Source organism: Simochromis diagramma, unplaced genomic scaffold (assembly GCF_900408965.1).
Source record: "Simochromis diagramma unplaced genomic scaffold, fSimDia1.1 OVJJ01000753.1, whole genome shotgun sequence".
NCBI lineage: Eukaryota > Metazoa > Chordata > Actinopteri > Cichliformes > Cichlidae > Simochromis > Simochromis diagramma.
In genome coordinates, this window is record NW_024387523.1 from 2,757,106 (window position 1) to 2,783,109 (window position 26,004).

The 26,004-nt window shown below is 39.2% G+C and overlaps 2 protein-coding genes across 3 annotated transcripts; one reads left to right on the forward strand and one right to left on the reverse strand.

Annotated features, from left to right (window-relative positions):
* The first annotated feature begins 2,228 nt into the window (after positions 1-2,228).
* LOC120727187 (S-acyl fatty acid synthase thioesterase, medium chain-like) lies at positions 2,229-6,219 on the forward strand. 2 transcript variants are annotated; one of them, XM_040021383.1, is made up of 7 exons: positions 2,229-2,362; positions 2,445-2,575; positions 3,939-4,077; positions 4,188-4,287; positions 4,852-5,021; positions 5,118-5,200; positions 5,918-6,219. In XM_040021383.1, exons 1-7 carry the CDS (start codon positions 2,340-2,342, stop codon positions 6,058-6,060), a joined length of 789 nt encoding a protein of 262 aa, XP_039877317.1. In that variant the 5' UTR covers positions 2,229-2,339; the 3' UTR covers positions 6,061-6,219. The 2 variants fall into 2 exon arrangements, with proteins under 2 accessions (XP_039877317.1, XP_039877318.1); XM_040021384.1 differs by having other exon boundaries at positions 2,258-2,355.
* A 716-nt stretch (positions 6,220-6,935) lies between these two features.
* LOC120727186 (sodium/hydrogen exchanger 3-like) lies at positions 6,936-21,984 on the reverse strand. Its single transcript, XM_040021382.1, has 16 exons — positions 21,690-21,984; positions 20,461-20,763; positions 17,424-17,584; positions 14,305-14,383; positions 13,616-13,793; positions 13,291-13,511; positions 12,902-13,104; positions 12,037-12,126; positions 11,882-11,952; positions 11,663-11,792; positions 11,440-11,576; positions 11,075-11,198; positions 10,147-10,320; positions 8,940-9,006; positions 8,793-8,858; positions 6,936-7,303 (listed from the first exon to the last, which is right to left on the reverse strand). The coding sequence occupies exons 1-16, from the start codon at positions 21,949-21,951 to the stop codon at positions 7,026-7,028; spliced, it is 2,544 nt and encodes an 847-aa protein (XP_039877316.1). The 5' UTR covers positions 21,952-21,984; the 3' UTR covers positions 6,936-7,025.
* Positions 21,985-26,004: the final 4,020 nt, after the last annotated feature.

Consider the following 26,004-nt stretch of genomic DNA (forward strand, 5'->3'; position numbering starts at 1 on the left):
TAACGTCACATCTGTGAAACTTTTTTCTAAACTATGTACGTCAGGTTTATAAGTAAGACGTATTCTATTTGCATTTTAGCTGTCGTAATTTTCTGTGGCTTGACCTGTTTGCTCAGGTATTGTAACAGTCAGAGCAAGTCAAAGACACAGTGACACACCTCATGCAAGTTGCTTACTCCGTACTGTAGATGTCCCCAGAAACCATTCATATAATTTTACATCTGCCTCAATCATAAACCTGGGAAATACAGACTGAATGCACAGGTAGATAGAGGAAATTCTATTATGAAGGCAAATACAAGTAAGAATAGGAAAGAAGTGAGCCCTTTATGATAAACAATTTGTTTAAGGATAGTGAGAGTGACTTTTCACATTTTGCAATAATGAAGAGAGGAAGAAAGTTTTTGTGAAAAGGCCAGAGCAATTATTCAGATAAGTACTGGATTATGAGTCTGCAGTGAATGGTTATGCATTAGTTATATTCTAACAAACACTAGGCTCTAAGACTTGTACATGTTCAATTAAAACAACAGGGACAGCAGTATTATAAGCAGAAATTGGAAAAATAACATAACTACTGGGCATATTTACAAGGCCACAGACAGATTTCTTCATACTTGAACCTTCCCAGAAAAAGAGAAATAAAGAGCTCTGGGATGATAGAAACAGAATTTATAATAGTGAAATGATTATTTGATCCCTGTTGAATTTGTAAGTTTGCTCACTTTTAAAGAAAAGAATCAAATTTTTATGGTAGTTTCATAAAAATGAGACTCATTTTATAGGAAGGAGATAGAATGTCAACCAAAAATTCAGAAAACAAACACATTACATAAAAGTTCTAAGTTGATTTGCACCTCATTGAGTGAAATAAAATTTGATCCCATAAAATCCAGCCAGAATTCCAGCTCCCACAGATTGGCTGTGTACCCATGTGGCACGCAGAGTACAATCAGCTACAGATATTCCTGCACTCAACTCGTTATGTTCCTGAAACACACCTGTCTTCGATTCCAGCCTCTCCACCAATATGGGCAAGACCAAAGAACTGTACAAGGCTGGAATGGGTTACAAGACCATCAACAAGAAGCTTGGTTGCAGTTGGGACCACAGTCACCTAGAACACTACTGGTAACACACTACATCATTGATTGAAATCTTGCAGCAGCGGCAAGGTCCTCCTGCTCAAGAGGACACAGGTCCAGGCCCATCTTAAGTTTGCCAGTGAACTTCAGAGATGATTCAGAGAAGGTTTGGAAGAAAGTGCTGTGGTAAGATGAAACCAAAATCAAACTCTTTGGCATCAGCTCGACCTGCAGCGTTGGGATGAAGAGAAATGCAGACTACGAGCTGCAGAATATCATCCCCACAGTTAAGTACAGGGGAAATATTATGATTTGGGGCGATCCTGGCTCAAGAGTTGGGAGTTCGCCTTGCAATTGGAAGGTTGCCGGTTCGAGCCCCAGGGCTGTTTTTCTGCTAAGTATAAAGGATGACATCACCGGACTGAGGGGACAATGGACGAGGCCAAAACGTACCACCAAGAAAACAGAGGAGTGGCTAAAGAAGAAGCACATTAAGACATTAAGATTCAAGTTCAGCTTTACTTCCTCATTTATTTATTTCATTTTGGCAGTCCTGGCCCTAGGGTTCAGGACTGCCAAAATGAATTAATTAAATACACCATTAAATAATTAATGAAATTTATCAATAATTAATATGGCAATAAATAATTAATTAAATATTCCATAAATATGTATTTAATTACGTTCCATTTTATTTAATTAATGACACATTTAATTAATTATTTAATTGGTGTATTTAATTAATTCATTTTGGCAGTCCTGGCATTCCATATATTATAGCTATTGTGGAAAGGAGGTAACACGATTTATTTATACTGAAATATGAAGATCAGAGAAAGCAGCTGGCCCAAAACCTAGGGGAAAATGAAAGTCAACCTGGCTATTACTGATACACTTCAAAAGAACTCAGAAAGTTGCTTGGTGGGATTCATCAGGTACATTCAGCTGCTTCCTGTAACCTGTGCCTTTACCTGCACCTCCCTGGAATTGTTACAGGCGATTTAAATTTTCTGTGTCGACGCTGTCGTTTCCTGTCTGTGCATTTCCGGCTACCTTATCTGCAAAGATTCACTGCAGAAATTAATCTGTTATTCTCCACGAGATCGCATGTTTGATTTTTCCCACTGAGCACCGGTTGGTGGCGGCATTGCACCAGTTCGCCGTGTGCTAAGCGCCAGTGAATTCATCATGAAGAAGAAGCCAATAAGGAAATGTTACACTGAACGCTTCCCAGGATTTTCCTAGAAGAAGTTAATGGAGCAGACAGCAAGTAATAGGTAGATTTTTTAAAATAACCTCTTGTTTTAACACAAGTGCAAACAAATCTCTGGTCGTAATGTTCTTGTTCTCCTTAATCAGCATGGACAAGGTGGTAAACTGTTTCAAGAAAAGACCAGATGCTGTGGCCAGACTGATCTGCTTCCCCTGGGCAGGTGGAGGGTCCATACACTACGCTCGCTGGGGAAATGTCCTCAGCAGCTCTGTTGAAGGTGAGGTGCCCAGAAAGCATTTCACGTGTACGTGCTTGCACGTTGTAACGAAAGCTCCAGGAAGCAAGTGGAAAAGAAATGTGGTGGTTTGGTATAACTAGTCTTCTCGTCTGTGTTTATGACTAAAGGACAGCTGGACTAAAGATTTTTGGAGCATAGAATAAATTCTTGGCTCTTGACTAAATTTTGTTATCTGCAAAAAAGTTGAGGGGGAAAAACACCTTAGAAAAAAGTTTTGCCATAATTATATATCAAGATTACCTTTTAACTTTTAAATGTATAGTTTTTACAATCCTTCTCCTCACATACAAAATAATCAATAATCAGGCCCCATCGTATCTTAAAGACTTCATAGTACCTTAATATCTCAGCAGAGGACTTTGCTGTTTAAGATCAGCCTTAAAACTTTCTTTTTAATTAAAGTTTATAAGCCAGAGCTGGATCAGGTGACCCTGAACTGTCCCCCAATCATGCTGCAATACATTTAGTCTGCTGGAGGGCTTCCCATGATTAGTGTGTCTTCTCAGTCTTTGCATGTTTACACACTTATTTGCATTTGATCATTAGTTTTTACTGAACTCTGTCTCTCTCCTGTAGTTTGCTTTTATTCTTGCTGCCTCCGCGTTCGTGTCTTTGTCTCGTGTCTACAGGTGGTGGCATTAGCGCCGTTCCCTCACACCAAGAAGGTCCTGGGTTCGAATTCGCAACTCTGGCCGGGACCTTTCTGTTAGCATGCGCTCTAGCACATTGCGGCTTCTATCCAGATACTCCAGCATCTTCCCACAGTTAAATCACTTGCAGTTATCGGGGTTCGGTTAATTGGTGATTCTAAATTGCACATAGATGTGAATGGTTGTGTGTGTGTGTGTGTGTGTGTGTGTGTGTGTGTGTGTGTGTGTGTGTGTTCGTCCTGTGAAAGAGTGGCGACCAACTCTGGCGTGTACTGCGCCTCATGCCTTATGACAGCTGGGATAAGCTCCAGTGGTAGTGTAGTAGAGGAGTAGTAGTTCTCCTCTGCGTCCCGAATGACTGAACTCCTGACCCTGTCTGTAAGGGACAAGCCAGCCACCCTTCAGAGAAAGCTGATTTCCACGGCTTGTGTCTGCAACCTCGTGCCAGTTATGAGCAGAATTGCCAGCACTCTAGTCCGTCACTTAAAAACAGACCTGGCATTTAAAAACAATCAATCATCAGAATTAGGTTTCGACACATGCCTCAGAGGACTTTTACGCTTTGAATTATTTATGGTTACTCACTCATTTACTCTGAATCAAAGGAAGACAAATACTCAGAAGAAACATCACCTCATGTCTTTACAGTGTTTTTATTTCTTTCTTTCTTTCTTTCTTTTTTTTTTTTGTAGTGTTGGCTGTCAAACTTCCCGGCAGAGAGAGTCGAGCTAAAGAGCCATTCTTCGAAAACATGCAGCAGATCGTGGATGAAGTGATTAGTGTGTTGTTGCCGCTGCTAAAGGAGAAGCCATTCGCTCTGTTTGGCCACAGGTATGGCGAGAAAAAATGATCCCTGAATAAAAACAAGGCTGTCGTCATAAACAGAACACTGCATGGTTTTAATGCCTGCAACATAAAGAAAAAATTCTAATCTGTTTCAGTTTCGGTGCCTTCACAAGCTTCGCTGTTGCAGACGCGCTGAAGAAAATTCACAACGTGGAGCCAGTTCACATCTTTCTGTCTGGTGCTTCTGCACCTTATGTAAGTAAAACTACTGGATGACCTGGAAAACTTCTTATTACTTAAGTCTTTTTTTTGCTTGGAATACGCTTTTTAAGTATTTTTTTCTTTCATTGCTTGTGATATTTATTAGTTCCACGAAGCAAAAAAAGACAAACATAACCCTGTTTTTTGGGGCTGTGGACTTCAAATCTAGTAATAAGTGATGCAGTGACACACGTGAAAATCCTCTCTGTGCTGTTATGTCACCACTTCATGCTTTAATCTACATTTCTGAGCTTCTGCCACATAATTTTTACCCAAAATTCGGATCACCAAAGAGATTAAAATTCTTTCATTGAAACTATATTCACTATATCACGTATTTTAAAATCGATTTAAATTAATTAGACTTAATCTGTACACACATAACTGCCATGAAAGCCCTGATCTACGAATCCTGATGTTCATATTCAACAAACATCAGCGATAACATTTGGAAAAGCTAAACGTTTGTAATTTGGCCTCTTTAACGTAAGAAAAGAGTTGGGTGTTGCTGATATGACACGACAACAGCACTGTACTGTGTTGTTCTTTGTCTTTAAGTCAGAGACTCGCATTAAAACCCCAAAGCGAAGCGACTTGTCTGATGAAGATTTTCTAAAGTGGTTAATTTCGATTGGAGGAACTCCTCCTGAGCTGCTGGCGAACCCTGAAGTCCTCAAGCTCTTCCTTCCCGCCCTGAAGGCTGACCTGCACGTAGTGGAGAACTACAGGTGGGCGGACAGCTGTCTGTTACTTAATCTGCTCTTAACATTTCTAAAACCAAGCGTAGATGTTGTCAGTGATGGGAGTTGCTGACCTCTCTGCAGATGTAACAAGGCGAGCAGCCCGCTTTTCTCCTGCCCGGTCACGTGTTTTGACGGGAAGGATGACATTCCTCATGATTTACAAGGTCAGTGCTCTAACAGGCCAAGAAGGGGCTGTACATTACTCTTATGGTTATTACATTGACTTAAATGCCAATTGCTACTTTGTGCTTCTCCCTTCTTTGTTTTGCCCTCAGCAGAGCAGTGTTTACGTAACCCTAACAATCCGTCTCCTTCTACTGAACTCTGACTTCAGTATCTTGCAGTTTGTTCATCGGAGTGTGAAAGTTAGATCGAAAGCACTCAGCCATAGAAACAACCTCTTGTATGTATGAGTGGGTGAATGAGCCTTGTAGCACAAAGCGCTCAAGCAGAGTAGTAAATAAATTTAAAAGCATACATTAATAATTACATAATTAGACACAAGTTAATAATCAAATTAAAATGTACACACCGAAGGCCCCGTTTCACAGTGAGTGGGTGGCGTTTGTCAGGATGTTTCTTATGTGGTGAAAACCACCTTTAAAAAAATGTCAGGTGGAGTTGGCTTTGGTTAGTAAATGATGATCTACCTGGTTTATGGCTTCACCTGGTCCAGGGATGTCTGCGGCCGTCGGGCTGAGTAAATCTTTTGCTGGGCAGTGTTAACTAATGCTAACTGTTTCTTATTAGAGAGCACGGGATCTGAACCAGAGGCAGCAAGAATGTGTGACTGAGTACGTGAAAGACTTTGATTTACAGGTGATCAAGTGAAATTAATGTGTGTGTGTGTGTGTGTGTGTGTGTGTGTGTTTTATTAACAGCTTGGAAAGACATCACATCAGGAGATTTCACCATAAAGATGTTCCACGGATCTCATTTCTACCTGAAGGACTCTGGAAACGAAAAAATAATTTTGGACTACGTCACAAAACATTTGGAAACCTCAGAAATGGATTATTTATAAACAAAATGACTTTTGTAATTTTTCTACTAATTTATGGTGATATTTAATTGTGTCACCAGTGTAGCTTGTTATGTTTTGACCGCCCCAGTCCCACGAGTACAGTGAATTCAGTAACTAAGCTAAAAGTATTGAGACCTAAAATAAATATCCTATTCCTGTTAATGACTTATTTTAATTATCTAGAGTTTGTGATTTAGAAAGAGATGATTAAATATCTCTGGATGCATCTTTTTCTGCTTTAATTTGGATTTTTTTTTTTTTTTTGACTGACTCCACAGAAACAAAACAAATACAGTTTCTCTTTTTAAATCCATATTTAAATGATTACAGTCTATATATATATATTCGAGATGCACTATATTCACAAATAAATATATTGCCTCATCATATATGTGACATTTCTACAACTGTTTTATTAATTAAGTTTATTATTTAACCTCAGTTGCAATTCTGAGGAAAAACACAAGCATGTCTATATATTATTGATTCAGAATCAATTTTCAATCATTATTTTTTTAAGTCCTATTTTTTATTATTGAGACCTAAACAAAAATATATATTTGGGGTTTTTTGGGGGGGGTTTTTGCTTCTGTTTATTGCATCACATTTAAGGGAAAACAACCTTAAGTAATGATTTGCAATTGCATGTTAATATTGAGCCACAGGACAATATTTAACGGTGTTCTATGTGTGAATAACATGCTTTGCTCTAAGTGCAGTTTTCTTTTGCCCAGTGAAGCGTGAACCTAAAACAAAAACAGGAGCAGTCTAAAGAACATGCAGGTCATGAAACTGTCAGTGTTTTGTGTAGAAACACAAGAGTTAAGGTTATCACATAAATGGAAAAGAAAATATTTCCCAGTCAATATTCTTAGAGTACACAGTTAAACGTTCTGAGTTTAGTTTTGTTTCTTTGGCAGCCAGATTTAAGTGAGGCAGAGTGGAGTGTTTGGGTTGGGATCCAGCTACACGTAGCCATCGTCTCTGGGCGGCTGCAATTGATCGCTGTCCATCTGCTGTGTGTCAGGAATGTTCTCCAGTGTGAAGGAGTCAGTGGAGCGAGTGCTGATACGAAGAGGGGCCAGGCGGCGCAGGTTGCTTGGGGTCCTTGGCAAATCCACCTGGGCTCGATGTGACAGAGCCACCATGCTGCTGTCGAGCTCACTCTCCCCAAGCCAAGGCGGAATCTGCAACAAATCCGTGGGGTCCAGGTCCGGCATGAAGGCTGGGTTCTCAATCCCAGCTGGATGAACAAAAGAAACTGAATTAGGACCTCAGGTTTCTATATTATGGCTTCTGTTGTTCTCAACGATTTGCAAACAATAATTTATAATAGAACGTATCAGGTTTAAAATGACAAAAAGAAAAAAATAAGGCAATTTCAATGGTTGTAGGAACATGTCTGAAAGAAGTTTGGAGAGAGTAATGTTTCCAACAGTCTAGCTTCCACTTTTCTTCCATAGGCATTAATATACCCCCATACCATTAGAGATGCAATCTTTTGAAGTGAGCGCTAATAACAGCGCAGTGTCCATGTGTCCCATCCAGTTCATTTCAAGTGAGCTGCGTTTCTGCATGTCGTGGTTAACTTTGTTCACAGACAACATGTGGAGGTGTTTCTGAGCCCATGCTGTGATTTCCTAAACGGTGTCATGACAGTTTTTAATGCAGTTTTTAATCCAAACATCACAGGAATCTGTTGAGGATCTTTGGCCATGTTTTTTGCACACAGAGATTTCTCCAGATTTTCTGAGTCTTGTGATGAAATAATCAAAGTCTTTGCCGTTTTATTTTGAGGAACATTTTTCTAAAATTGTTCCTTGATCTGTAGACAACATTTTGCAGATTGATGAACTTCTACCCATGTTTCGTTCTGATAAACTCTGCCTCTCAAAGATAATCTTTTTAGACATAGTCATGTTACTGTTCTGTTACCAGTTAAACTAGAAAAATGTTCTTCCAGCTAATTCTTTTTAGTACCACCTAATTTCCAACCGTCTTAACTTTTTACGATTACTGCTAACATCAAATTCAACATAAGATAATCTTTTTCACAAAACAGTAAAATGTGTACTTTTACGAGCTATATGGATTTATGAGATTTGACACTGTGTGCTTGATGCTTCTCGTCTGTGTACATAAATTAAATTCAACACAGCTTCAGTTCTCTGGAAATATTTAACAAATGTTTGTGGAGTCGGAGCAGAATTGGGCAATTCTACGATAATGAGCTGTCTTCACACATGCACTGCAGCCATAAACTGTTCCCAACAGGTTAGAAGGAAAACGTTCAAAAGAAATGAATCGAACATTAGCCAGGCTTTAACCTGCCAGTCCACTAGTACAAAGTCCATATGATGTATGACAGTCGGGTACTTTTACCCTGCAGCTCACCCTTACATAAACCACATACGGTATTTCCAGTAGTGCGAGCCTGAGGATGACTGTTTCCTGCTGTGTGCTGCACAGAAAGGTGCAGCACACAAACAGAAACACACAAAGACTGAAAACTGAGAATTTCATTTTAAAGATTAAATTTTTAAAATGGTACTTAAGTAAATTTTGCACTGAAGGGGGTTTGTTTCATATTGTTTCTATTTTGACCTTAATTGCATTTAAAGTATGGTTCTGTAATATTTGTGTTTATAGTTGTACAACACCAGCTACTCTCTTGGTCACTCTTGAAAAATATATGTTTGCTCTTAGATACAGGATTTACAGACTTGTTTTACCTCCTGCTCTGTACGTGGCTCTCATGTATGATTGGTCATAGCCAGAAGCGCTGTCTCCCTCTGAGCCTAAAAATGAACATGACAAGATTTTCATTGGCTCTCTAAGTGCTTACCTATTTTAAATCTGAAGAAAAAAAAACACCCAACAATCATACAAACCCTCATCACCAGAATAGCTGGTTTTAGCCTTGTCCATTGACTTTCCATTAGGCATCTGTAACAGGAAGACAAGTCATTAGATTATTAGCTGTGGTTCAAAAAGTGAAACTCTAAGTCGTATTCATTTGTTCTCATGTTTAGGACTTGGTAGCATTTTTAATTTTCGGATAAAAGATTAGTAAAGCCCAACAATTTTATGAGTAGGCCAATAATATAGGAATATATTAGCTATTTGATGGCTGATTGGTATCGGCATTTATAGCAGCTGACCAATGAAAATGAATAAAGTAACAAGAAACGTGATAGTTTGTCCACCAGAGGGAACTCTGTAACTTCACTGTTAGCGATACACTTGCTTGGACCCTCACAAACACAACAACCAGCTGGTCCAAGCAGAGTTATGCAGAGCGTAAACAACCAATTAAATAAATGCACATAAAAACTGTTTGAGAGATTTGTTCATGTTTCATGTGTCTGAAAGAAAAAATGATGTGATGCCCAAATTTGAGTCGAAACACTGGACCTTTCTGAGAAATGAGATATTAATGAAGCATAAAATTCAACCACTTAAACAAATTTATCTTCAGGAATGCCAATAACTGTAATTTGGCATCTTCGCCAAAAACCATAATGCTCTTTATTATTTTTTCTTCTTTTTGTAAAACATTTGAGAATTCGTGGATAATAAGAATAATTATGTTTCAGAATTAAAAATATGACTTTCAACCAAATGTGTAAGCATGCTGGTGGATTATCAACTACAGAAAAATAAAAATGATTTCTGTAATTGCTAATACTGTTAATTTAGGGCATCTGTGCTATAAATCTTGCACCGGTTGGTGGTCTATTAAATTTGTTAACCACCATCAAATATTGGTATCAGTATCCAACTTAAAAATCAGTTTTATTGATTTTTTGGGAAAATGGCAAATGGCCTTTATAGCGCTTTACTAGTCCCTAAGGACCCCAAAGCGCTTTACACATCCAGTCATCCACCCATTCACACACACATTCACACACTGGTGATGGAGAGCTACATTGTAGCCACAGACATGATAAAAAAAAAAATCTAAATACTGAAAATGTTAATTATGTCTAAAGATGAGATAAAGATAGTATAAAACAGTTAAAAAAAAGTTTTGAAAAGTGGTATTTTACTTCAGGAAGAAAATAAATATAGAAATGAAGTTATGACCTTCTGCTGCTGTTCTTTTTGTGTGTGCTTGACAATCGTCTTTGGTGGTTTGACGCCCATTTTTGCAGACGTGAACGACTTCAGTCGGTTCCTCATGGTTCTCTGGAAGATCTCCTGGACTTCTTTTTCATCTCTGTTGATATCGAAATGGCTGCGACTGAATCTGTGCCGATGCTGTAAACAAGAGGACGAGAAGACAGCTTAATACTCCTTCACAAAATCAAAAACGGCAGGTCATGAAGTCAAGCTTAGGCTTAGGTTCAGCTCTGTGTTAATAGACTAGAAGATCTGTTGAGCTCATGCTCACAGTTCCTGCACATCTGCAAGCCACTTTGGAATGCATCTACCACAGTGCTTCCTTTATATACTACACTATATGGCCAAAAGTATTTGGTTGTCTGCCTTCACACATGTGAACTTGAGTGACATCCTATTCTTAATCCTTTGGGTTTAATATGATCTCAGCTCACCTTTTGCAGCTATAACAGCTTTAACTCTTCTGGGAAGGCTTTCCGTGGGTTTAGGTGTGTTTATGGGAATTTATTAGTGAACTCAGACACTGATGTTGGACAGGATGTCCTGACTTGCAGTCTCCGGTCTAATTCTTCCCAAAGATGTTCTGGTATTTTGAGATCAGGACTCTGTGCAGGCCAGTTCTTCTACACTAAACTTACGCATCTATGTCTTTATAAACTTTACTTCATGCACTAGTGCACGGTCATGTTGGAAGGAGCCATCCTCAAACTGTTCCCACAAAGTTAAGAGCTTAAAATTGGTCAAAATGTCTTGGTATGCTGAAGCATAGTTCTCACTGATGCCTGGAAATATTCTTCTTTTGATAACAAGTTAAATTGTGCTAATTATATAGAAGCGCGGCACTAAGGTGCTTTGGTAAACCCTTGATGTAATGACTCAATGTGCTCATTACCTGTTTTCTGCTCTTGTAGAGATGCTGATCCAGAAGGTGGTGAGCGTTAATTGCCTCAGCTTCCCTCACAGCCTTCATGATCTGCTCATGCATTTCCAGGCTCACTGATGGAATGGGATCTCTACTAAGAAGCAAACCAAATCATGTCAGCGGTATAAAGTAATACAACAATATTAAAGTAGTACATTAACTCTGGTTTCCATTTTACAGCACAGTGGCAAATTGAAGCTTCAGGCATAGAAGATGTTTGTTAATCTAATCTAACTAATAGTTGCAGTGCATTGATTTCACAACATGATCCTATACTGACTTTTAAGTCTGCTTTTAGCTCTTCTCCTATTGTCATAAAAATCTAGATTGCTCACCTTGTAGTGGACATTGCACCATGATCATTTGACATATTTGCATTGTTGATATCGAAGGATTCACTTTCAGACTTTTTCTTGAAGTCAATAATGGAATTTTCATTACGGACAAACTCCAGAGAGCCCCTCCGCTCACCCTGGAACAGAAGAAGACCATGCTTTCTTTCCATGTGGCAGTTTTATCAGTTTTCTTTAATGAGTACTTTAGCAAAATGATGCTCACTTCAGTCACATATTCCATAGCATCCTTGAGGTTCAGCTGATGGAAGACATCAAAGACTTGGTCTTGTTTCTTCCTTGCAGACGGCTTCATCAAAATCCATGATATCCAGTTTTCCTCAAAATACTTCCACCTTTGCAAAAGGGAAACGAAATTCTTATTTTAAAGTTTATTTTAAAATGAGAAGATATTTTCAAATTACGTGTCAAGTCTTATACATACTTGCTCCTCATGTAGTTGTGTCCTATTTGTCCTGATATGTCTTCTATGGCAACCAGAGTGTGATTAAACATCTAAAGAAAGGAGAAGGACTCAGCAATAACTGGATAGAAAATGGTTATGTAGGTGAAACGAGAGGTTTTTCATTTTAGATTTACCTTGTTTGTCAATTTCTCTAGGAGCGAAACCTCAGTCACTGCAGCTCTCTTTACTTTAAGCCACATGACCAGAGGTTTCATTGTTATTCCCTGCAACAATGTCAAGCAGGAATGCAATAGTGTTAGGGGGGGTGGTAAGTTCATGAGTTTTAACAGAGACTGGGTAGAGGACAGGGTTCTCTGTATCTTAGCTGTTCCTAGGACTACTTTGTTTTGGAGAGAGACCTCTGATGTTGTGCCTGGAATTTGTTTGGGAGTGACAGCTCCTAATGCTTTTATTGGTGATTTTTATTGGTACTTCTTTACTTTCATGTCAGAAGGGGCCCAGAGGCCAGTACAAGGAAGTGGACCCAAGGGCAGACACAAAAACAAACAGCAATAAGGTTTTACAGGCTTTACTGTAAACACAGAAATGAGAAATGACAAGATGTGGGTTCATGTGAGAGCACTTATAGTTAGACCTGTAAGTAATACCTGTAATACAAGGGCGTGAGAGCAATATTGATTCTGTGGGCTTACTTGCAGGCCATTCCAAGGAATAGATTTCAGAGAGGTGCAGAGAATCTTGCCATGGAGGCCAACGTCCAGGTAACTGAGCTGCATGTGAGCTGCAAGCTCCTCTTTTCATTGCTCATTGAGCCTCCAGAAGCTGGACTTTGGCTCAGCTGTCTTATTATCACTATACTTACCTACATTAGCATTAGGAGCCGAGACCCTAAACTTTGAAGAGTGACTCCAGCAGATTCCAGACACAACATCAAATGTCCAAAGGAGTGCAGTCCCAGGAACAGCTAAGCTACTGCCATAAGCCTTTTTTTTCTTCGAAAAAGATAGTTAACTAATTAAGAAAAAGCGACAAATTCACCTGCAAGATGACAGTGAAGTACACCACAATGAGTGTAGTGCAGACCATCAGGTTTTTCTCTTTTATCTTATTCTCATCCAGCATCACAGCCAGGCCATACGCAACAGCCCCTCGTAGGCCACCGTAGCTCATAATCACCTGATCTACAAACTCCAAGGGCACCAGCCTGTACCTGTTAAGGATCCAGGTGAGGAAAAACACACCTGCAGTACGAACACAAACACACAGTCTTATATAAAGACTCACAAAATATCTTCAAATGAATCTTCATGAGTTTTGAATGCATTTTAGTGTTTCAGTCTATCTAAATGTATTTGCATAACAAACAAACTTTTTACATCACAGTGATGCTTTGACACAAAACTGAGCCCAAAAAGATAAAATCTCACCAATGAATCTATACACCAAGACGAAGAGGAGCGTGAGTAGAATGAAGCCCGTGTTCCAAACCCAGATAACCTTATCGATGGCCGAGATGCCGAGGAAAACAAAGATGATGGTTTCTGATCCGTTGGCAAAAGCCTTCATGGCGTATCTGACAGTTTGGACCGAATTCTCATCCATGTTTGCGTTGATGTACTTCTGACAGCACATTCCACAGAAGACAATCCTAGAGAAAGGAAACACAAAAGTAGACTTTCATCTAAATATGTTCACAAAATATGCAAAATAGATGCAGAAATAATAAAACAAATTCAGTTGTAAAACACTCACGAAAGGATAGCAGACAGCGAAAGCATCTCGGCAGTCAGGTAGGAAAGATATCCCAAAACAAAGATGAAGCCTGGCTCGATGATCTGGATGTTTTTTGTGCATCTGGTCAGAAGTGAAATTAGTAGGCCAAAAACAAGGCCCACAAGGGAACCGCCAAATGCAACCACGAAAAAGGAAACTGTAGAGAAAGGGGGGAATGTGTAAAAATCTACTTTTAGGCTTTGTTTTGTTTTTTATTGCATCTGTTTACATGCCTCTACTCCCTACTGTCCTAACTGTCTTCTGCTAAAAACAAATAGTAAATAAAGGCATCTCCAAAAGTTGATTCTTTTCATCTGGATGTAGCGTTTTCAGTGGGAGACACGTTTCATCACTCATCCAAGTGACTTCTTCAGTCTGAGCTGACTGCAGGTTTCCCCAATCTTATAAACAGTACATTTGCATAATAACTGAAACTAGCACCACTGAAGGAACTGGGAGGTCAGTTCCCAGCCAATGCCAATAAAAGCATCGTGGTGGCTTGAAATGGTTAAATGCATTTTGATGAAGAAGCTCATAATACTGAACAAAAAAATGCTGTAAAAAGAAACAAAAAAACTATTTCTGCTTAGCCAGACGTGACTGTAAGTGTTTATAACCCATACACAGGCAAATCCTCTATTAACAGCTTAATAAATGTCATATCTTACCTATTCCTTTGATAATTTCTGCAGCATCAATTTTAGGTCCTCCCAGTGACACAAATGCATCAAACACATTGAAGAGCACCTAAGAGAGGAAGAAGAAAAAATAATGTCTGGTCATTTAGCAGTAAAGAAGGACCCATGACAAATGGTGCAATTCCCCTGTAATTAAATGGAATTTCGACGTATTTTATTTGAAATGGCAAAGTAATTATATTTACCTACAAGTACTACACACTAGAGTAAGGGGGTAACAGGTTTTTGTTGTGCAAAAACAAACAGTATTACATTGTAGCTACACTGTCCTTTTGGGGGTATGGGCAGTTTTACAGAGTAGATTGATACTGCCTTTTTACGACTTTATTTAATCATCGTTGTGTTAATGTGCATTGATGGAAGCCCTGTGGATGTGATAAGTACTGTTCCAGCGTACCAAGTTACAAAAAATAAATAAATACCACCAAATGTGTAGGCCTATCTGACCGTATAATGATGGAGCCACATCTAACTTAATTTTTTTTCTGTCACTGTCACAACAAGTGTTTTGGATCAGAATGTCTTCTTTCCTGTGAAATACCTGGAAGTTAAGCAAGGCAAGTCCCTCCATAATAAGACCTGATGTTATGTTGGGAAATATTTGATTGTTTTTCCGCGAATTACCACTTAATAAGGATCTATTAAAATAATTTATACACTACTTAAAACACTTGCTGTGTAATTATTTCTTAGTTCCTTTAAAGCACATGAAGTTATGCAAAACTAAAAATTACTAACTACTATTTAAAATTACTTACATAGTACTTAAATTTACTTATAGTATAATTATTTTCTTGTTTCCTGTAAAAAGTAGTGTGCTTACCTTAAGTATAGCTCAAGTATTTGTGGGTAAATAAAACCTCTTAAGCCCCAAAGGGGTTTCTGAGCTTCCTGCTCGAAAATGCAATGCCCAAATTAATTGATTATTTCTCTGCAATTACAAACTCTGTCCTTACAATCTTGGTATCAAAATAAAGCTAACACTTGTGAAATTTCATCAGAGGTGTAAATACTGAAGCAGATATTACTGTGTCAAAGTTACTGAGAATGGAACACAGAAAAAGTAAATAGAATTTATCCTCGCCTAATTTTTTTTTAGCATATAACCCTTTTAAAATATGCCTCAGTTCACATTTCATTACAGAAATTCAGTAACCAACATATAAACATCATCTGTGCAAAGATTTATGTTTGTAAAGTGAAACAGTGAAAAATTACAGCACTGTTAATACATGAATATCCACATGTTGTACAAAAATGTCTAATTTTGGCACACAATTGGACACCATGCCAGTTGAATTTTTTAGGTATTTAAGAGCAGAAATAATTGATTTTATTAACAGGCCTAAAAATACTTTTTAAAAAAATATATTTTTTAAGAATTAACGACACATTTACATGGTAATGGCACTTTTCTGCAGCGCGCATGGAGCATTTAATTGGTCTCTGGCCCTTTAAACTCTGAGGAGCTGTAACTTTGGTCTCTTTTGTTCAATTTGCATGATTGACACCTTTTTTTAATCGTTTGAGCCAATAGAATCACAGTAACAATGCCACGTTCACGTTACTTCTTGTATGGGCGACCGTGGCTCAGGGGGGTTGGGAATCGCATCTGTAACCGGAAGGTCGCCGGTTCGATCCCTGGGCTCTCTGTCCTGGTCGTTGTGTCCTTGGGCAAGACACTTTACCCTACTTGCCTACTGGTGTTGGCCAGAGGGGCCGATGGCGCGATATGGCAGCCTCGCTTCTGTCAGTCTGCCCCAGGGCAGCTGTGGCTACAACTGTAGCTTGCCCCCACCAGTGTATGAATGTGAGAGTGAATGAATAGTGGCATTGTAAAGCGCTTTGGGTGCCTTGAAAAGCGCTATATAAATCCAATCCATTATTATTATTATTACTTCAACCAATCAGACGTTGCAAGGCTAAAACCTACGTGGGCCCAGATTTACTGCATGTGGTATCTGTCCAGTCACGTGTCTGTAGGTGGGTCTATAATGGAGGTTGTTGATGGAAAATGGCTCTGATGTGGCTAGGTAGACGTGGTAACTGCTGATAATCACATGGCTATTTCATATAAATGAAATGAAAATAAATTCCATTTAATTGAAGGGGACTTACATCCTTAGTTATCGGTGGTATGAATAAAGTGTTACCAGGTGCTTTACTGTCTTAATATGCTTCACTCATGAACTCTTAGTAATGTTGGGGCAATCAGATTAAAGTTTATTCTCTCTAACAAGAACATGGCAACACAGCTTATGGATGCAAACAAAAGAACACAATGCCACAGATGGTAAAAAACAAACGAACGAAAAAAAAACCACACTGGTTTTGTGTGGAAAATGTTCCTCACATGATGACTGCTGCCGAACACTCGCTCCTCCTCTAGCTCCCCAGCCAGAAACCAGTTAAGGACACCTTTAACCTTTTGTTCTGCTTCACTCTAGTTACAGATTATATCAATACAATACAGGGCCAGAAATAAAGTAAATACATTGCCAGTATTGCCGATACCAATACTGATAATGATACTTTTAACCTATAAAGGCAGCTTATATAGGGGAGAGCATTGTGTCTTGATTTATGAGATGAATTATCTCTGATGTGCAAATTCTGTCCACATTTAATTAATTAGTTAATTTTTATTTTACTTTCAATTTTAAGCTTAATTCAGTTCTCTAAGACATGTATTCAATTTTATAGTACACCTCTCCTTTAAGGAGCAATATGATATAGCACTTATGCTTCTGAGAAGGTCACACTTCTAACGATAAAGTCACAGGTTTCTAACATTGTAATTTTAAAAGGTGTGCAAAGTTTCAAGTTTCAGCAGTGAACGGGGTGGAACTTCATGATTCGTATCAAATGAACTCAAGACTGGTCAGAAACACCTTTATTGACCAGAGAAGCTCAGATAAGATGGCAAAACATCAGCTAGAGTAAAACCACTTAAACTGAAGTGCTGGAATGTTTACTTTCTTTACACTTCATGTCTTCAAAGTGGACATGCCTATGACAGATGTCTCACCAAACTCACAAACTGTTATGTTACTTAAGTAATACTAAAGACAGCAATGATGCATACGAACCACAGTTACACCGTCGTTGAGCAGCGACTCTCCAAACACCATGATGAAGAGGACGTCGTTAACGTGCACCTGCTCAAACACAGCGATGACGGCCACGGGGTCCACAGCAGCCATCAGACTGCCGAAAAGAAGGTACTGCAGCAGACCGATGTCCAGGTCACCTGTACAGGAAATGCCTTGATGCTCAATCATCCAGGTAAGTAAATCCCAAAAGGTTGATTCTGTACATCTGTACATCCCCAATCTTATAAACAGTACATTTGAATAATAACTGAAACTAGCCAACTGAATGAACAATGGGCTGGGAGGTCAAGTCCTTGATCATTAATATGCAAATTGTCATGACCATTGATCAAAGACCATTGATCAATGCCTATGAGTACCATTCACAGAAAGTTGGGGAATGGCTGCAATCACAGCATTGTGAGACACAGCCCCCTCCTTGATTCACAGACACATTTTTTCTAAACACAACACCTCAGTGGCTTTAAACCCCAAAACACACTGCGCCAAAAAATGGTCCACCCTGTTAAGGGAAAATTGTACTTAGTAGTCAGTATAAGCTTTTAATGATATAAGTTTACATGTGATAGAATACTGCATGATGACCTTGCACTGCATTGGATTCCAACACAGCCGAATCATCACCAACGACACAATCCCACATGCTGTTGGACTTAGTAATGGAACATGTCATCAACTCTTCTGGATTGATTTCAACGTGACAAACTGGAATACATCCATCCACTTCCCAGTGTTTCTGGACCAACTCCCAAGGAAGAACCACTCCATGTCCTACAAACAAGAGAAAGGTAACAGACCCCTTGGAAACACCACAAACTGTGTCCAAACTGCAGGCCACGGAGAGGGCGCCCCTGTGAATATGAGTGGACCTTCTAACGGCACGTACTGGGTTTAAGGAATGGCCTGGCTATGTGGACAACGGGCATATTTCATACTGCCCCCAGGCTGGACAGGAACATGTGCTCCTATATTCCTGTCAGACCACACTTTCAAGATGACCGCAGTAAACACCACTTCTACAGCACGCTGGAAAAGAAGATCAACGTTCCCTAAACTTCAACCACATGACCCGATATGGGGAAGCAACGTACCCAAGGAATTCAAACTGTGGACTACCGGACGGAAAGTACTCCACACATTGTTCCCCTGGGTGGGAATCGGAAAAAACATGCTGAGGATCAAAACTCTGGACTACCGCTTTGGACTCCTCTTGAACGCTTCGTGCAAGATCAACGAACAGCAGAATAAGGAAATCAATGCATTACGGATCGCAGTGATGCAACATCGAGTAGCTTTGGACATGATACTAGCAGAGAAAGGGGGACTTTGCGTCCTCTTCACCAACGCCTGCTGCACTTACATACCAGACAATGTACACTCATCAAACATGACTGGTGCCCTGAACGCCTTGAGACGGATCCAACAGGCCCAAAATCAGGACTATGTAAGTGATACAAGTGACTGGTTTTCTTGGCTTTACACTGGCTCCTGGCTACAGGTGCTAAAAAGACTACTACTTTTCACTGTGCAATACTTTTTGTTAATAACCAACGGTGCAATAGACTTCAATGCTTGAAATACTTGAAATACTTGCAATTCCCTTGTATTCTTATTTATTCTATTTATCCCTTTTGTATACTCTTATTTATATATGTCTCTGTATTTATATATGTGTATATATAGTATTCTGCTCACATTCTGTAACTTCTGTCGGTGCTGTGCTATTTGGAAACCGAATTTTACAGTTAATAGGATTAATACAGTTCTATCTTATCTTATCTTATCTTACTCATCGGAGTTGGAGTATTTTTACTTTTATTTTGTGTTTTTGGAACATGTATCCTGCCATGTCTAAAACTCATGATTAACCGCATAATCGTTTCCACTGTAGCTGCATATGAAGCCGTGACAAATGATGATGATGATGACGATGACCCCGACCTGTTGGAATGTGAAGACTTTGTGTGATTAATGATGATGTGACAGAAAATGTACAACAAGATGTTACATACTGATATCTCACTTAAAAGTTATACTGACAACAGGAGGGAATGTTAAGGGAAAATTGTACTTAGTAGTCAGTATAAGCTTTTAATGATATAAGTTTACATGTGATAGAATACTGCATGATGACCTTTTCCCTGCTTAAAAATGATTGTCCTTTTCATTGTTCAGAACTGATTGTTCATTATAAAACGTGTTCTGATATTTCTATCTGAATCTTCCCACAGCGATAGTAAGAAGTTGAACAAGCAGTTCTGACCTCACACACACACACACACACACACATGCACACGCACAATCACATATGCACATGCTCACGTATCAACATTCCACTGAACAAATGTTTTCATTTTCCTTCTGTATAAATAAAAGACAAGTGCAAGAACAGAGCGCTGATCACCGGGCCCCACTCTCTGATGTGAGCGCTCTGTGACACGCCCTTGCAAGTTATAAAACTGCAGCGTCTGTGTGTGTCTTCACTCTTAGACTCTCAGCTGAAGAAGTGTCATTTAGAATAAATCTCTTGACACACCCCAATGATCGGATCCCCCGACACAAACAGAGTAATGTAGAGTGCGCTAAGGGCCAGGAGGATTGCCATGATTTATACACTGAGGAAACCAAACAACCTCTTGTGAAGCGGATCGCACAACACAGAAGGAAGTCTATTTCCACCTACAGGCAAATGGACACTCTTTCAATGATGAGGATTTACACATTCTGGACAGGGAGGAGCGCTGGTTTGAGCGCGGAGTCAAGGAGGCCATTTATGTGAAAAGGGAAAGACCATCTCTGAATCAAATAACATTGTTTCAGTTATTGTGCAAATGTACTGTTTGGGTTAGGAAAACCTGTAGTCAGCTGAGACTGAAGAAGTCACTTGGATGAGTGTCAAAATGTTTCTCCCACTGAATTTCCAGATGAACAGAATCAACCTTTTGTGATGTACAGGAATCATATTAGATCTCTCTCTGGTGCATTCACGAAGAAATTACAAAGCCCCTCTTACCCATGGCTCCTCCCATTTGGCACCCCCACAGCGACAGCCCCAAGCTGGCAGCATTCCAGCAGGTCCCAATGACAGCATGGACCAAGATTCCGCCCAGGTTGGTGAAGAAGAGCTTGTTTGGCATGTGGTAGCCTGCATCCAGAATGACTTGAGGCAGCAGGTAGAAGAAGAAGACTGTCGGGGTCAGCCTGAAGGTTTGCACCTTGTCTGCAGCCCAAATCATGCCACCCAAAATGAAGCCAAAACAGATGAGCAGAGCGCTCTCGGGTATAACGCTGGTGACATGATGGTTGGCCTCAATGACTGAGAAGAGAAAACAAGATTTAAAAAAAAAAAAAAGATAAAAGCCATGAATCAATAGTAATAACCTTTGATTTTACATTAATCTGCTTGTAGTCAGGTTGGAGCTGGCAAACATTCAAACCTTTGGTTCACTTTACTGAACCACAAATGTAAAACGCTTGTGAGGTTGTAACATTTGCAAATGATTAACTGTAGTGCTCATCTAAAATAAAACACGAAAGCACATGATTAACCAGCGTGGCGGATGAATGAAACCCCACTGCATAACTAAAGATAGCCTCATGATTAATGGGCAGAGGAAGTGCCATTAAAGTTTATTTGACAATAAACCCTACTGTCCCACAGCGGTAAACCAATTTCCACCTCACGGGGTTACACTTCTGTTCTGCATGTTTATATTTACCCTCTTAAATCCTGGTGTATCATGTTTGATATGTGCAGTTTTTTTTTACGAGTTTTTGAGACTTCTCCTTTATCAGTGAAAAACCTAAAGAAATTTCATTCAAGATACATTCTTCAGCATTTTTTAAATGCCAGATGTAGCAAATATGATACAAATCAAAAGTCATATACGGAAATTAAAATGTTATATATTTGTTATATTGGCTCAACAAATTCTCAATTTTCAATTCATTTCATATTTTAGGCTTTAAGAGGTTAAATGTAATTAAAGATTAAATTACAGAAACTTGTATCAAGTATACAATTTTTCACCTCTGTGTTTTTATCTGTATATTTATATTTTATAAGCCTGAGCTATTCATTTAGAGGATTTCAGCTACCAAAAGTGAAAGCTTGCTCCACATTACCTTCTCTGTTTGCAAGAGGCAAACTATACTTCTTCTTTTCTTTTATCATCTCGTGTAATAAACAGAGCATAGAATTTTTTTTAATCATATTTATATTCTACAATATGTATTACATACCCAGTTTGCCCAAAAATGACACCAGTACCCAAAAAGCCACTAAATAAGGGGTCTCCACGTGGTGCCACTTAAAGCTAATGATGGGTATTCCTGTGATATTGGAGCTGTGGCCATGTTGAGACTCATTCGAGTGACTGGATTCGGACAGCTTCAGGTGGGACCCCTCACGTGTTACCACAGCTTCACCCTTCACTGGTGACACAACGCAGATCAACAACACTGACCCCAACAGCCAGAAGAGTGCATATCCACAGCGTAGCATTTGAAAAAAATAAACTGACTGAAGAAAAGAAGCCTTCTCGTGCCTGTATTACCTCAGGAGGTAAAAATAAATAAATAACACCTCTGCCAATGGCTTCCTACCCTCACGATATTCAACACTCTGTCTGCGACTTTGTGTCCTCAGTCCTGACACAGTCTGTATCAGGACTGGACTCAGCCTTTTTATAAGTTCACTACTCCTCTATGAGTAAGGTCATGTATGAGTGTGTGGTTGAAGAGTTTAAGAAGGAGCAAAGGATGTCATTCGGTTATTCAGTGACATTTGAAACATTCTTCGGTCATTGCTGCATTTGTACTTTCCGGTCCCGTCCACTCCAGTTTGTCATGATATTGTTAGTGTTGTTGAATGAATACCTTTAGTTTAGGAACATTTCCACCAGTTTCACTCCTTAGTAATGATTGACACCGGCCTTACGCAGTCTTAGTTAAAGACTCCCTTGAAATTACGTAGCAGCTTTCTCCTCTGTTAAGCACTCAAACTGCTTCCTACTACTAATCTAAGTCTCCCAATCACACACATGTGAATGCAGTGTTCACTGTCTTGGCCAAGTACCCTCTGATCAGTAGATGATCTGCTCTACCACCTGAAACACAGCTGACCCTAACGAAGAAGAAATAACAAAGGTGTCGTAAAGCAGTCCCTAAATAAGCTCCTATCATTACATATTGGAGCAGTGACTTCAGAAGGGCACAAAACACTCCTGACTCAGTTAAGAAGCTTAATCATTTGTTTTGTCTTTACATTACTAAGTGATGCTGCAGGGGGATTTTTGTGCCAAAACAAAAAAAACGTATGACTTTGTCCAACTTACAAGGCGAATGCAATGTCAGAGACTGTAATTTCAAATATATAATGTAAATTAAATGAAACAGAGAGTTGACGAAGCCAAAATCCACCTGTATTGGCATACACTGTGACAATATTGTAACAGGAGTGTGGCGTTGGCTCAACTCCAGCTGCTGCAAGCTTCACACACAGTGCTGCTCTGTGGGGAGAATGATTTAGCCTACAATTACAGACTCCTGGGGACAGACAGAAGGTGAACAGTGTTAATTCATAACAGTTGGCTGGTTTTAATATACTTTAGTTCTACTAACTCCACGGTCTCAAATCTGAGACTCTTTTACCCATTACCAGCAGCTCACCGTTGCTTTGGCAAAAAAAAAAGCAAAAAAAACCCTATATTAAAATAAATGTATAAATGGAAACATGGTTATTTCTTTTTATATTTAATTTGTGTTTATCATTACCAAATGTGATTCTGATGGCTGCAGAGCAAGTCACCTACTAACTGGCAGGTTGCTGAAAAAAGTGCCTTCATATTCAAGGAATTTTTTTTAACATTTGTTCTTTTTATTAGTGATGTGCGATACCACTGATTTTCTTTCCGATCCGATACCAAGTAATATTCAGGGTGATATCGACGATACTGATCCGATAAACTTATTTTATTTATTGTATCTCAAATTATAGCGTGATAATGATTACAGGACATCAGATTACTTGTTCTTATCACTTAATAATGCAGAGTTCATCATATAGAAATAAAAAAAACTGAAGTTGTGCGCTATTTGAACACCTTGCCTGCCTGCAGCACTAAAGGACTCAGTGAGAGACGTCTGTCTCGCCCTAGCAGCACCTGCCTCTCTCCTCCTCTTCAGTTCGCCTCAACATACCTCATATTCTGTGATATGATTTACTCTGAGGTATTTGACAAGGTTAGTGATGTTGCCACAACCATACATGCCAACCCTCCCGATTTTTCCGGGAGAATCCCGAATTTCAGTGCCCCTCCCGAAAATCTCCCGGAGCCACCATTCTCCCGAAGTTTTCCCGATTTTCCACCCGGACAACAAAATTGAAAAACCATATCGCAGAATTCATAGCGCGGCCCAGCCAATTCCAGTTTCCAACAATGGCGGCAGCTGCTTAGTTTTAATATTACTCTTATTTCTCTTTCTGGGTCGCAAAAAAACTTTTAACATATTTTCAGGTGAGAATGTAGCTGTGTAAACTTCAAATATCTGAGCCGATCGACACATCGTCTTCAAACCCCCGCGGTTAAACGTGATATATAAGTCACTTTGATAACTTAAAAATCTTATTGGGTTTTTTTTCCATTGTTTTATTTGTTCGTGAGCAAATCGGTTTGGTTGAGATTAAAGTTATTAGATTAGATTAGATTAAATTTAACTTTATTAATCCCTCGGGAGGGTTCCTCCGGGGTTTTCACACAGCTGAATAAACGTCAAACAGAAAATAATTAAACAGAAGAGTTTACGTCAGTGCCCGGTGATATATTAGATAGCAAGGAGCAGACGGCAGAGTTTCACTCCACAGAGGGAGCTCGTAACGTAGGCCGGGTCCTCAGTTGGAAGCAGCCTCTGAATTTGGACATCCCCGCTGTTTCCGGGCCGGCCAATAATAACGGTGACATTTAACGTATTGTATCCGCTAAATAAACACTGTAAAATGTATTTATCACCCCCCCCAGCAGCCCCTTTGAATGTCTCCCTAGTATGGCCACAACACCTCACTCTTGGAGCACTTTTTTTGCCACATGTATCGCAAACCACGTCTCAGCTGTTTGTGGAGGTAAAATACGTCCGCACAATTACGCTCAGTCATTGTTGTGAGTGCGCACCCCAAGGAGCTGCGAGACATTTATACAGCCGTATTTCGCACATGACAATAAAAGGCGGAAGAGGAAGTAGTTCCTCTGAATGTAGACAATCCGAATGTTATAGTTTCTTTCCACTGTGTTCCTGTTAACGATAAACTACAAATTTACTCTAAATTACTAAAATATCGATATTTTAATATGAGAATCGATTCTAGTACATAAATGATTGGTATCGGAGGAATCGATATTTCAGGATCGATCCGCACATCACTACTTTTTATTTTATTGATGTTTTTGTTATTTATGTACTTATTGTGTATGTTTATTTTTTGTTTTTTAACCTGTCCTGTCATCGACACTCGGAAACAGACATGATTTGAATGTACTGATGTGCCAAACTCATTTGCTCTGCCGAGTGGAGCATTCAAGCTCTCTACACACAATTCTTGTCAGCTTTAAAAAGTATTTTAAACTGATATCACATAACAACATTAAGAGGCAGAGTAAAAACGTGTACTTTATCTTTACATTATCTCTTACTAATAATTACAGCACCCCTTTCAATAACCAGTGAACCATTTAAAGCTGACAACACAAAAATATCTGCATCTTTTTTCCCCCCAACAACATGTGCTTGTTTGTGAAGGATAGGGACAATAGCCTCATTGGTTAGATGACTTGTTGGCACACAAACAGGTGTGAGTGGGGATGAGTGTGAAAGCCTTGCATAAGAAACTAAAAAAATAAGTTTCTCTGTCATAAATCTGTACTGTATTTTTATACAATAAAAATGACCACTCGGTTACCTGCTATCTACTAGTGTGTGTGTGTGTGTGTGCTTTAAGAACATTTAGCTGCACAGTCGAGCGTGAACTCCATTATTAAGAAATGATAATGTCACTGAGTAGTGACTTGACTTTTCAGTCATTCTGACCGCAGGTCTCCACCACAGCAAGCACTCAGACGAAGGTCAGATGAAGGTTGTTTTCAGTGTGGGAGGAACAGTAGCTACACTTCAAGACTGTTGTGTGTTATTTTTCATCTCAGGCTCTGTGCTCAATGAAATTTGTCATTTGTGGTCCCAACGCTTAAGGATTAAATGTTGTTAAACAACACAATAAACTAAATTAATAAATTTCAGATAAATAAGTTTCAGTGTTAGCAAAATTATGCATTATATTATAGAATATTAGAGATTTAAGATTTTTATTATAAATTAGACTGACAGTAAGTGTCTGAAATGTTGTCCTTGAATTGGAGCTGTTTCAGTAACCCTGCCAGGGTCACTCTATATCATTTTGAATGACACCTATATAAACTATAAACATTTCTCCATGCCCAGGATGGTTTTCTCCAGACACTGTGGCTAAACTGCATGCTGAGGTCCATGAGCTTTTTCAAGAACCCTA